We start from the raw sequence: 12,514 nt of genomic DNA, 5'->3' as shown, positions 1-12,514 counted from the left end.
TGGGGGTATGCTACTGTACTTGTGGGCAGTGCTATGGGAATTGAGAAAATAAATCAATATTCTACACATAGACTCAGTCCAATTCTTATTAAAGAGATTGATAACTAGGAGAAAGAAAGAAAGAAAGGAAGGAAAAAAAATGCTTTCTGTTTCAGGAAGTATAGGTGGTTTTGGGTGAAGAAATTTTAATTCACAAAGTCCATTTTAAAAGAGAATGGCTTGGATTACAGTCCCTTTTTCCTCCCCTTTCTTTCATTAAGTCCTCTTCTTTACCTGCCAGACCCTTGCAGTCCTTCCTCCTGCTTTCCACCCCCTCTACGGGCACTGCCCTGCCTGAGCATTGACCACATACAGCCTTCATGGCTCAGAGGCTGGGTAGAGAACGTCAGCAAATTGGTGAGCACGAGGCAAGAAAAGGGGTTGGAGTGGGGTAGAACGGACAGGATGGGTCTGTGGGCTGCCAACCAGCTCTCTATCAGGTGGATCATAGCTAAGCTTGGGGTTTCTAAGCAGCACAAAGTGGTCATCACACATGGTGAGAGTCCAGCACTCGTTCTCTCATTGCTGACTACACCATCCCCTGAACAATAACACAGTCAATAATCCATCTGCTTCTTAGATGATGTTTTTCCTGCCTGGATGCTCAAGGGACCTCTGCATTTCTGAGCTAGCACTGAAACAGAGCTTCTGGGACCTAACCATGTTGTTACCTCCTCCTTGGGATACAAGTGGACCTACTTGCCCTAGGGAGGAAGCACAGTTTGCTTCCAGAGCACGTGCTTCCAGCAGCAGGACCCAAGGTGTACACACCCAGAGTCACATGTCCCCCATGCACAGTGCCTGTTTCCCATGAGCTCGTCATCACTGTGCGAGACAGGGCTGTGCAAAGAAGCTCCTGCCTCTCCCTACTGGTCTCCACTGTCATTCCCCTTTTCAGCAGAGCTGAAGACCCAGCCATTCCCACTGGGTTGTTTTTTCACTGTGCTGGCAGAGGAAGAGCAGCAGGAGTTGGCTCCACCTGCAGCCAAGAGCTCCCAGGCAGGTTGTGTCCTCTGGGACACCAGTTAGGGACCTCTTCTAACACACCTGAACAGTGGCAGATGCTGCCAGGCCACTGTGAGACTACAGAGCTCGTGTTCCTGCTCCTGTTTGGGAAAGGCCGCTCTTTGCTGCACGTGCCACGGCCGTGCCTCAGCAGGAGGGATGCAGACCAGGGGACACGGCCAATTTCAGATGTGAGGAGGCCCTGGGTGCCTGGCATAGGTGTGGCCCCTTTTGCTCAGCAGCTCTTCTCCCCGGCTGTGCCCACCCCTGGGTGGGTGCAGCAGACTGGGGGTAGAAGCAGCTTGAGGGGCTGAGGAGGGTGAGACCAAGGAGGGGGACTTTTCCTGGGCAGTTCAGACCACGAGACCTCCAGAGAGGTGAAGGACAAAGATGCAGAAGCATCCAGCGCTGGCCCAATGCTGACCCTGCTGGGGCAGTGGGAACTTTGTCACTGATGAGGCCAGTGGCCTCAGGCTGAAGCCAACAGGGCCCCCATATGGACATCTTACCTGTGGGGTCTCAACAGGAGGGACAACCCCGGTGCAACTCTGTTTGTGGGAACATAATGGAAGGAAGCCTAGATGGCTCTGGGTGGATTTAGGCATTTATGCACCATGGCCCATCCTATACAGGGATTAAAACAAGCAGTATTTCTTTCTTTCCCTTTTCTGCCTACAGATAGAGAGTGTAAGGACTCTTGTTTTGCAGATAACCACTACAGCATTGCTCATGATTCTGGGTGAGGAGTTCCCCAAAGCAGAATGTAGTAGCAGAGTGTAGCAGAGTGTAGAAATGAAATAGAACGAAAGCATCAAACCCAAGGCATTTAATAAAATAAAACATCTCTTCTTTTCCCCCCCCTAAAAGCTGTGTTAAAAATACATAACTGTACATTGGTTCAAAAGGGAGAGAAAAGTCCTTCTTCTGGGGATACAGAGTAACTTTACAAAACAATGAAGCCCACTAGACAAACGTATTTGGGGGATTGGATGGAATAGGCCAGGCAAGCTTTCTTTCCTTGGCTTCTCTGTTAAAAGCATCATAGGTGGAGTCTTTGGTGACACTTTTGGCTGTAGCTGGAATATCTACAATACCAACATGATTTTTTTTTGCCATCCTCGAACTGGTGGTGATGGTGTATGCATTGCTTCTGTAGCATTTCATGGCAGACATGCAAAAAGTTTCTTTCATCCCTCTTCTGAAGTTTGCATTATAGATGGAGTAGAGGGTTGGCTTAGAGGCTGAGGAACTGAAAGAGATCCAGGTGACAGCCAGGAAAAGCAAGGAGCTCTTTCTGTAGTCTGTTTCCTGTGGGTGCCACAACTGTACTGTGAAGAAAGGGAGCCAGGACAGGAGAAACATCGAGTTTAACATTAAGAACATCTTGATGGTTTTCACTTTTGTTCTTGGAACAATATTTGTTGTTCTCCTGACAGTCATTCCATCTGTGCCTATTCTCCAAATGTACTTAATGATTTTCTGGTAAAAAAGGATTATAAGGAGTGATGGGATCAAAAACACCACCAGGAGGTGGATGACACTGTAGGCAGCTCCTTGCCAAGAATCGGGGAGGAAGAAGTTGCAGTGGTGGTCACTGTCGGAGCCATAGAGAAAACAGGCTGGTGATGCAAACAGAGCACCACAGAGCCAAGAGGCCAAAATCATTTTTTTGGCTTTCCCCCTGGACACTTTGAAGCTCAAGGGGTAGACAATAGTGTAGAATCGATCCACACCTATGGAGAAGAGCACGTAGATCTGGACCCCGGGCGTGAGGTACTGGATGTACCTCACCAGCCGGCACACCCCGCTGCCCAGCATCCACCGCCCGGAGCTCAGCTGCAGCAGCAGGAAGGGCGCGCTCCCCACGCTGCTCACAAGGTCTGCACAGGCCATGGACACCACGAAATAGTTGGTGGTGGACTGTGTCCTCCTGCTCCTGTGGATCACTAAGCAAACGAGGAAGTTTCCCAAGACAGAAATCAGCCACAGCGCTCCCCAAACCACGCTGGCAGCTGCGATTTCCCCCGGCCTCAGACCGTATTCTACCAGAGAGTGGTTCCTGCTGGAGCTGGCGCCTGGAGCTGGGGGTTCTGCCATTTCGTAGCCAGCACAAGGAGTGGAGGCTTTGGGGTTGCTCATGTTCTGCAGCAGGAGCAAGGTAAAGGGAAGAACAGGACAACTGCTGTTATCCATGCTGCGAGCAAACTCGGCCACATCTTTTGCTCAGGCTGCAGACAGAGAGGAGAGAAAAGGTTCTCTTGAACAGCTGTGTATGAAAAGCCCATCTTAACCTACAAAAGAATATTCTCAGTAGTAGAAATATATACTGTGAGTTCTATATTTCTGAGCTAACACTGAAATACAGCTTCTGGGTTCCACTGTAGCTGGTCCTTTGTGGTGGTATGACATGCTGTGTCAAGGTGATCCCACCCCACCCCCTGGCTGGTTTGTGGTGGCTGCCAGCCTTTCACGCCCCCTCACTTGTGTTCCTAACAGCCCCATTCCACATCTGCAGCATGGGCACCGTGACAGGCAACAACTGACAGAACAAGAGGACACAGTCTCAAGCTGCGCCAAGGGAAATTTAGGTTAGATGTAGGAAAAATTTTTTTACTGAAGGAGTGATAAAGTTCTGGAATCGTTTGCCCAGGGAGGTGGTGGAGTCACCATCCCTGGATGTGTTTAAAAAAAGATTGGATGTGGCACTCAGTGCCATGGTTTAGTTGAGGTGGTGTTAGGGCATGGGTGGGACTCGGTGATCTTGAAGGTCTCTTCCAACCTGGTGATTCTGTGTGTGATTCTGTGACCCCAACGCTGCCTTCATGGGGGGAATGAGAAGGGCAGGACCCCTTGGTCAGCACAGAAGGTCCCCAGGTATTAAGAGGCCTAAGTCCAGAGAAGTTTCTGGACCGTTACCATATATGTCCACAAGCCCTGACCCAACCAGGTTATAACTCCCTTTTTGCTGTGGTTTTCCTTGGAGCAGGATGTCTGCAGCGGGAAGCCCTTCCCTTGGGGCTGGGGTGCTGCCCAAGGAGACTTCCTGGGATTGGGCACCCTCACCACCAGCACCAGACCTCTGGAAGAATGACTGGTTTGATCTTGAGTGGTCCTTAGACCCTTGTGGATGAAGTGAGCAGAATTTTGGGGAACCCTTCAGTGAGAGGACTTCGGGGTGCATGTGAGTGTGCGTGCACTTTGGGACATCGTTCTTGTCTGTGGCATAACAAGATCCCCGACTGGTAACACCAAACCTGCCACCTGTCAAACGTCACTGCTTGTGAGTTACAGTTTGTCTGAGGGTGTTACCTGTGTCAAATTGTTCTCCTGCACCCTCATGGCACACACACCACAGAATGCGATAGGTATGACCTCCTGTTCTGAGGAGCAAGAGACAAGAATGCCTATATTGATAGAGTTTCTAGTGTTGACTTTAGCCAGATGGTTGGGTTGGTCTTAGCCTGTTGCAGGGATAAAATGGAAAAATAGCTAATTTTAGTGGCTATACATATGCAAACACCCTGCTGCTATCTGATGTCCTTTCAGTCATCATCTTGACATGCAAAGCCTTTTACTCACTAGAAACACAAAGTCTTTTCTGTGGTTCTACTGCGAGAATGCTGAACTCCAGAGCTTGATAATGTGCAAGATAAATCAGGATTCAGTGAACAAGCAGAAGATCAAAAGGTTCATCCTAGAAGCCAAATGAACAAGCTCAAAAAGCCACCATCATCCTCCTCAGCTTTTCAAGTGATCCAAATTCCCATGTTTGCTTTCTCTTGGGCTTTTTTCAATGCTTTGCTGATGCTTTTTTCTGTGCTTACTCTAGCTCTGCATCTACCACCTATTATTTTCTCCTTGTCTGCCTACTCAGAGTGAAGCCTGAAGGCACAGAGCCCCTGGATGAATTTGGGATCTTGCCCCTTGTGCTGTTTCACATGTCCCCTTCAATAATGCAGTGCAAAAAAGTCATCAGATGTGGAAGAAGAAAAGATGTACTAATTGCTTGTTGTGGTTATAGAAGATTTTTTTCCTCTAGCTTTTTAGAGCCTGTACTTCATGTGACTGTTTGTGTCACATGAAGGAACACCATCAGCAACATTGTCCCTTGTCCCCGCTTCTGCTAGAGGGCTGTGGGTGCTGCCCAGCCTGGCCTTGCTTTCCCCCTCATCCTTGGTTGCCTTCCCTCATAGTTTTCTTAGTGGCTTTGCCTGGCAGATGATTCCTGATTTCTCCAAGGGCTCCTGCTTGTCTTTCCCCACCCTACTTTGGATGGATCTGCTCCCCTGGAAAAATCCTGTGGTTACTAGCTGTTGGCAGGGCATTTGGGCTGCTGTGTCTGGCAGAGTGGCAGGATGCATTGTCAGTGCAACCTGCTAAATTACCTGTTAGAATTATCTGTAATAAAATAATACACGTGGACCCTATTAACTAGATAGAAAGGAACCTTATGGGATAATTTTCTTCCTTAATTTCCCTTCTTGCCGTGCAGAAGTATGTCCCATTTAAAAATAGCCAGCTGTACAAATTAGGCTTCATAGAAGAATAATCAGATAAAATGTCTTGACCAGTACTGAAGAGCAGTGGAAGTCTGGTATGAGAATGAAATGGCCTTTCTTAAGCTGTTAAAATAGGCAGACTTGCTAACACTGTTCTCATGATATTTCTTCTCATGAGACAAATCTGCTCTCTGTGTCTGTTTAGACCTGGCGCATTTAGTTTTGCATGTGAGTAAACCCCAAAATATTTACAGGGTTGTAGTGCTCAGATAATACTTTTTTGGATTTTTTTTCTGATGCATCTTGCCTAAGAGCCAGCCCAACCACTGTTCACGGGAGAACTTGGGTTAGCTGCCAGCACGCCTTGGAGAAGGCAGGAACCGAGCAGCCCCAGGCAGAGAACAGTGTGTGACCCCCATGGAGAGCAACCAGTGGGTGCCCAAAGGAAGGAGGATGCCAGGAGATGTATCCTGCTGCCTTGTGCTGGAGCTTTGCTGGCAGAGGAAGCAACATGAGAGCAGGAAAAGCCGCCCATGTTCAGCAGAGATGGTTCTTGTGTGGTGCTGGTTTCCTCGCTGTGAACAGAACAGGAGAGGCACCAAACAGAGCAGCAAGTAGTGCTGTGTTTATTGATTCTTCCTTGGAAAAATTCCAGGCCATCCAGCACACTGCCCACGAGGCAGAGGTGAAAATACAGGCACAATTATAGGGAGTTTGACTGACTTGAGCATAGGGTTTCACTGGTTGTACAGCAATCACTTGTTTTATTTTTCTAAAAAGTAAAATGCTATCTGATTAACCAGTGTGCTCTGAGATTCCTGCATTCCTGGTCATAGATAATTTTGTCTTCAAATGGACCAGAAACTGATATCTTTTATTTTAAGTGATCTCTATTCAAGCCTATTTTCCTTATGTGGCACTGAGATCTGGATCATACCCTGATTTAGTACTAAGAACCTGAGTGTCTATGGCCCAACATATATTTTTCTTCAGTGGGCAAGTCTGGTTTTTATGAGTCTTTTTTTTACAGTGGAGACTTGAACTTCTTGCATTATGAGTAATGCTCCAAAAGGAAACGTGACCATAAAAAGCTCAGCATAGGCACAGCTCTGTAGGGGTCTGGGACACAAATAACTGGAGATTCCATGACTTGCTACCATATTTATCTCCAATTCCCACATCCATGTTTGCTGCATTGTTTGCTGAAATATGGTTTAAGTGTTAGGGAACCATTCAGCTTGCAAATATCAGATCCATAAAAACCAGTGATGAGTTCTGTCACCTCCCTCTGCCCTGAAGGCCAATAAGCAAAAATTTAGAAGCACAACAAGTAAAAATTACATATAGCAAGTAGGTGAGGCCTAATTACATTTTTAGTAAACAAAAATGCTTTTATTAATTTTCCCTTTAAACCAATATAATACTGGTCTGAATGGCTGCTTTCCAGTAATTATGAGTCTTCATGGATGCAGCAGTACCAAAAATCTCACTTTGTCTTTCAAGCATTTTAGAGTGGGAATCCTTTTAAAACTGCTATGAGGCCTTTCTGTATTTCTGTTTAAAAACCTACTTTTTTGTGCATTAACTTCGGAAAAGAAAGAGCATGTGAGATGACTCATAATCATTGAAGAGGGATTTCCTGGTGCCACGGTTCCATTTTATTGACCTCAATTTGCAGTTTGGAAACCAAATCACTCCATTTTGAGCTGATAGCTCTCCAAAACAGATCTGTTACTTAGAGATTAACTATTTGAGTCACAAAAATTTTGTGAAATCACTGCCACATATACTTGGCTGTTGCACAAAGCCCATATGGCATAGTCACTGTGTGTTTGCATGTTTACTGTCCTGTCTAAAAATGCAGCACCCATTGCAATTGGGAAGAGCAAAACCTAGTAAGATTCACCAAGGGTTGCAGTAAATGGGTTTTTAAAAAATGTTTAGTCAAAAGAAAAAGCATTTTGTTTCCCAACTAGTGTTTTTCAGGATTAAAAACAGCTAAAGAAGCAGATCATTGTGCATGATTTGACCTAAGCACTAGCAGAGGGGCTTTTTTATTCAACATATTTTACCTCTCTGCATCATAGCTGCAAAACATCAGGCAAGCATTGATCCAACAAATTATTTCAAAAGCATTAAGCTGGTAATTTACTCCATAAACTTCCCTCTCTGGAGAGTATCTCGGGAAAAGTTGCCAGACTGGAAGAGAAATGCTTCATCTAACTGAGTTTAATCAACATTAGGAGTGTGAGTAAATTGAATCTGGATGGGGGAGGGGGGCTTTTGTCCGGCTGTGAGATGCTAGAAGGTGACATCCACCCTGCCTAAATTCAAATGAACTGCCCTGTGCGTGCATGGTGCCAGTGTAGAAATCCCTTTGTAGAAGAGCACACTCCTTCAGCCTCAATCTGTCCCTTGCTATGCAGAGATGACTGTTGTGCATATTGAGGCCATTTAGTCCTCCTGCTTCCAGGGGAGGAATGCGGATGCACATACTTTTGTAAGCACACAGTTTCCCTGCCAGTTCTTTTCCCTGCTCTAGTGCTCATAAAAATGCTCAGCTCTTTGCCCTGCTCCTCTTACCAAGGCGTTTCTATTCTCTGGGCAGCTCTTCTGAGCAAAGCCTGAAATTCTCCCGAGGTGAAGTGTGTTACTTCTCACGCTCTGCATTCCAGTGTGTGGGGATAGGAAACATCTGCCCCTATTTTATCAGGAGAACAACATGTTTTGAGTGCAGTGAAGCTTTGAGATCTGTACCCACATCTCACACGCTGCTGCCTGCTCTCTAGCTTCACCCAGCTGGTGGAGATCCCTGTCCTGCAGCATGGATAACCAAGGATGACATGACTGTAAGCAGGGATTGGTTAATGGATGGAGCTCTCAGTGCTGGTGTGGACACGGCTCAGCTGATTGTCAAAGCTTCAGAGCTGAACCGATTGTGTGAGCTGATCTGTGTTTTTGCATCTCACATCAGGATCTGAGGGCATAACCTGCACTGAGCGGTGAGGTCATGGGAGCAGGAAATATGGATGGAATCAAATAAAAGAAGGAAGTGTTCTAATTTTCAGCACTTCTAAAGAATATATGTTATACTCTTCTACTGAATGAACGTGAATCTAAACAAGCTTTTTCTGCTGTGGGCTGGAGGAAATTCAGGGTACCCAGGCAGCCTCTTTCCCATCGACCTTTGACCCTTCAAGTTCTTTTCTGACTGTTTTAACAAGGTATTAAAACTGAGGACAAGGTATAACACTGCAACAACTGCTGGGATTGGAATCAATTTTTATTTCTTGAACTGGCTGCTTGAGGAAGAATCCTTTTTCAGCTTCATCCTTCTAACTAAGCTTAGAAAGGAGTGAGACATGCAGTGGAACAAGAACAGGGTCCATCTATTTCTTCTGGGTCTGTCAGCTCACACCTGGAGTAACTACTCTGACCTGGAGCACCGGGCTCAGGGCAAATCCACGAGGTATGATTTTGATGAGCAAGCAGGATTCAAACCTGTGCACAAGTCACAAGTCACTGCATTTTGGCTGAGTCTCCTTAACAGATGTTGCCATCTCCTGAAGTTCATTGCGGTTTTAAATGTTCTGGGAGCAGTGGCTTTTCCCTGCATCTGGAGGGAATGAATTTTTCTCATGTATTTCCTGTGGGTTAGGATTGACCCACAGGGAGCCACTGTAGGTCTGTTAACCTGGGGTAAGTTGCTAAAACCCAGTAATTATTCATGCACCTAAACCTTAAGATGTTCATTCTCTCTTGGCACTGCGAAGGAGCCCTCACTGTAATGGCAGATTCCACTTACACCCAGCATTGTGCTCTGGTCCAGGTACAGGCAGCGGTAAAATATGAGCCAGGTTTGTGCTCAGTGTTACTCAGACAGACATCCTCAGCTCCTCAGAGGGCACCACACTGTTTACAAACAGGTACACAATGGTTGCAAGTCTCTTGTTAGAGATCTAACTCTTGCCCCCAAAGGACAGCCCCACAGGTTTAAGTGTTTCAGGGCTTTATTTCATCCTCCTACTGCTGGGGTTAGTATGCAAAACTCCAGATTAGCCCTGTTCTAAAAATGATGGCAGAACCCAGATCTGTGCCCAGTGTGACTGTGGGGGCATGAGAAAGTGGGAGCAAGCAGAAGGACTGACCTAATTTCCAACTCTGCTGCCACAACAGCTTCCACCTACTGGAATTGTCCAAGAGGAGTGTAACAAGCTTGAAATACAACTTTGGAGGCTTTTTGTCCTCCCTGATGGGGATTGGGTCTGTCCTTGGGCATGGATAGGCTGTACCCTTTCCTGATTCAGAGGTAAAAATATAGATGCTCTCTCCCACGCGCTTGCAACAATTTTTGGCAACACCAGGCCCTGCCCACAGCACAGCACGTTCTTCTGCTTGATGTGAGGAACATGGTGCTTACCAGGGCTGCTTTGCCATGGTGGGTGTTGACAGATAAGAGGTGGTGAATCTCATGCCTGGCTGATTTCTCTGCCCATCTCTTGGAAATTCTCACCCTCTTCCCACTGAGTGTCCTCTCCCCCACAGGGAAAATGCGCCAGCAGCTACAGCAAGGACTTTGGCAGCTTAGCTCACCCTCTCACCAGCAGTGAGCACAAATTCTCCCCCTACAAAAACCTGGGGAGGTTTTTTTATTGTTGGTTTTGTGTGAAAAGGTTATGTAGAAAGGAATTCTTGCTAGGAAATCTTGTGAAAACTGCTTTCTCATTGCACAAGAAGTTAATACGGCAACAGGATCTTTGCACTGGTGCGAACATTTGTGCTGGGCTGCAAGAGGTCCTGTGACATGGCTCTTGACCCTTCTTGGTAACATGGGTCCCCTGTGCCAGACATGGTGACAGGGAGTGGGGTGACAGTGGTGGCTTATAACCAGAGATGCCTGAGATGCTTCCAGGAGGACTTCTCTGGTAGGACTGAGAGGAGCTGAGCTGCACGAGCAGTAGAATGACACTCCCACGGCCTCTGCCAGAGGATATGGCCATTAGTGAGAGCATTTCAGTTGTCCTGTACCAGCTTTATCGGAGAAGCTGGGAGGGCTGAGGGCCATGCACAGCCCAAAGCTGAGTTGGAAATGCCTGATGGGGAGATGATTGTGGGAAGGGAGTCTCCCTGCTGAGCAAGGCTCGGGGAGGATGAAAGCAGCCTAGGGGAAGCCACTGAGGCAAGGTGTCAGCCTGCTGATAGCCCCTGAACTGGAGATGCCTTCGAGGACTGGGTGCCAGTTGCAAGAACTGTGTTGGCTGCCTGCCAGAGGGAAAACCTAGGGAAAGATGGAAGCTGCTGGAATGAAGAAATCCCAAACACACAAGCGCTGCGTCATATCTTGGTGCTGGGAGAACTGTGTGGTGGGGACGGTGAACTGACTCCACCTGAGAGTGTTAGGGGTTTGTTCTGCATTGTCTGACTGAAATTGCTCTCTGTTGAGCACCTGAGAGAGGATGCCTGGTGGGGCTGCAAAGGAAAATGAAGATGGAGATCATATGGTGTGACCCAGATGTGGGAATTGCACTGCACAGCTCTGCAAACAGAGGCCTCACAGGAGAGCTGTGGGGGAGTGAGGGTCTGCAGGCTCTTACTTTGAGACAAGGAGCAGAGCTCCCCACATGTGTTTAAGGTGTAGAGATTCCTCCCCTTACTGACTCATCTGAGACCAAGATGCCTAAAATAAATTAGAAATCAAGCTTACTCATAAATCAAGTTTCAAAAAATCCATATTTAGACACCCAAATAAGCTTTTAAGGATGCCTCAGGGTTGGCAACCAGTTTTTCTGCAAACCAAGCCACTTGTTTAAGTGGTTAAGAGTGACTTTAACAACAAACCTTCAAGAACCACATCTGCAAACCTTTGCCAGAAAGAACTGGCTATGAATCCTGCCTCATACACACAAATGGCCTTTTGAAAGCAGAAGGCAGCTTTACTTCCCCATTACTCTGTGGAGCCAACATACTGTTTGACATGCTGGAAGCCAGCTGGATAAATGGGAAATATTGCTATGCATTCTTAGAGAGTCTGTGCCTGAATTAGCTAAACTGGAACAGCCCTCTTGCCTGTGCTGGCTACAGATAAGCAAGGATTGCTCTGCCTGTGGGGTTTCCCTGAGTAGCTGCACCCAGGCACCCACACAGAAAAAGGGAGACAGCGCTTTAAGAAAGTATGATTTGAAATTAATGACTGAAAAATACAAAAGCAGCTGTTCTAGAGCAATGACATGAGGAAGAAAGAAGCTGTTTGAACGTATTTAGAGACAGAAAAAACCAGATGAGCACATCAGTCTGCTCCATTGCCATAAAGTAATTTTCTGTTTTCACTGAACTGATGATGTCAGGAGATTGTTTCAAACAAATAGGTAGCATAATTGAAAGATAATGAATATAGATAGAGAGAATGTAGATTTGTGAAGAAAATATGGGCAGTTATTCTGCAGTAATTCTACACACCCCCTGCTTTCAGCAGATAATCTTAAAATTCTAGCCCCACAGAACATTTTCTCCTGGGGAATGAGTCCTCCTGGCTAAAACCCTAGTGATTTAAACGCACATAAGTAAATACACGTAAGATAAATTACTGGAAAAGATCATGTCGTTTGCCTCCACAGGGAGAATTACCCCTTTAGCTACAGCAGTGCTCAGCACAGCCCCTATCCATCTACATACCTGCTCCAAAGCATAATCCCAAAGCCGCTGGTCTCCTCCTTGCTCTGCTGGTTATCCCAAGTGAAGCCACGTCTGGGAAGGTGCCGGTCATACTGGGAACCCCGCGGTACCTCCAGGTCTGCAGCTACCTCTGCCCGGCTGCTTGCAAAGCCGCTTGAGGGGAGGGACGGGGTATTCTACCCCTCTTCTTCACCGGAGGAAAAAATGACGTTTGGCAGGGGTGGCCGCTGCCCAGCGCCTTTCCGTGTCATGTGCCATGCGGATCATGCGGCCGCCGCCCGGCCGGGCCCGCGCCTCCT

General features: G+C 47.0%; 1 protein-coding gene across 1 annotated transcript; it reads right to left on the bottom strand.

Moving 5' to 3' along the window:
* Positions 1 to 1,855: 1,855 nt before the first annotated feature.
* On the bottom strand, positions 1,856 to 12,508 carry LOC103613083 (probable G-protein coupled receptor 19). The gene is made up of 2 exons (XM_008630816.2): positions 12,216 to 12,508; positions 1,856 to 3,272 (listed from the first exon to the last, which is right to left on the bottom strand). Exon 2 carries the CDS (start codon positions 3,235 to 3,237, stop codon positions 2,008 to 2,010), a length of 1,230 nt encoding a protein of 409 aa, XP_008629038.1. The 5' UTR covers positions 3,238 to 3,272; positions 12,216 to 12,508; the 3' UTR covers positions 1,856 to 2,007.
* Positions 12,509 to 12,514: the final 6 nt, after the last annotated feature.

The sequence above is a fragment of the Corvus brachyrhynchos genome, unplaced genomic scaffold (assembly GCF_000691975.1).
Source record: "Corvus brachyrhynchos isolate BGI_N302 unplaced genomic scaffold, ASM69197v1 scaffold523, whole genome shotgun sequence".
Taxonomy (NCBI): Eukaryota; Metazoa; Chordata; class Aves; order Passeriformes; family Corvidae; genus Corvus; species Corvus brachyrhynchos.
Note: the sequence above shows the minus strand (reverse complement) of the source record. Positions and strands in the feature narration are given on the sequence as shown.

Bases quoted from the DNA above. Each gene is read 5' to 3' on its own strand.
- LOC103613083 (XM_008630816.2), bottom strand. From the start codon at position 3,237: ATGGATAACAGCAGTTGTCCTGTTCTTCCCTTTACCTTGCTCCTGCTG.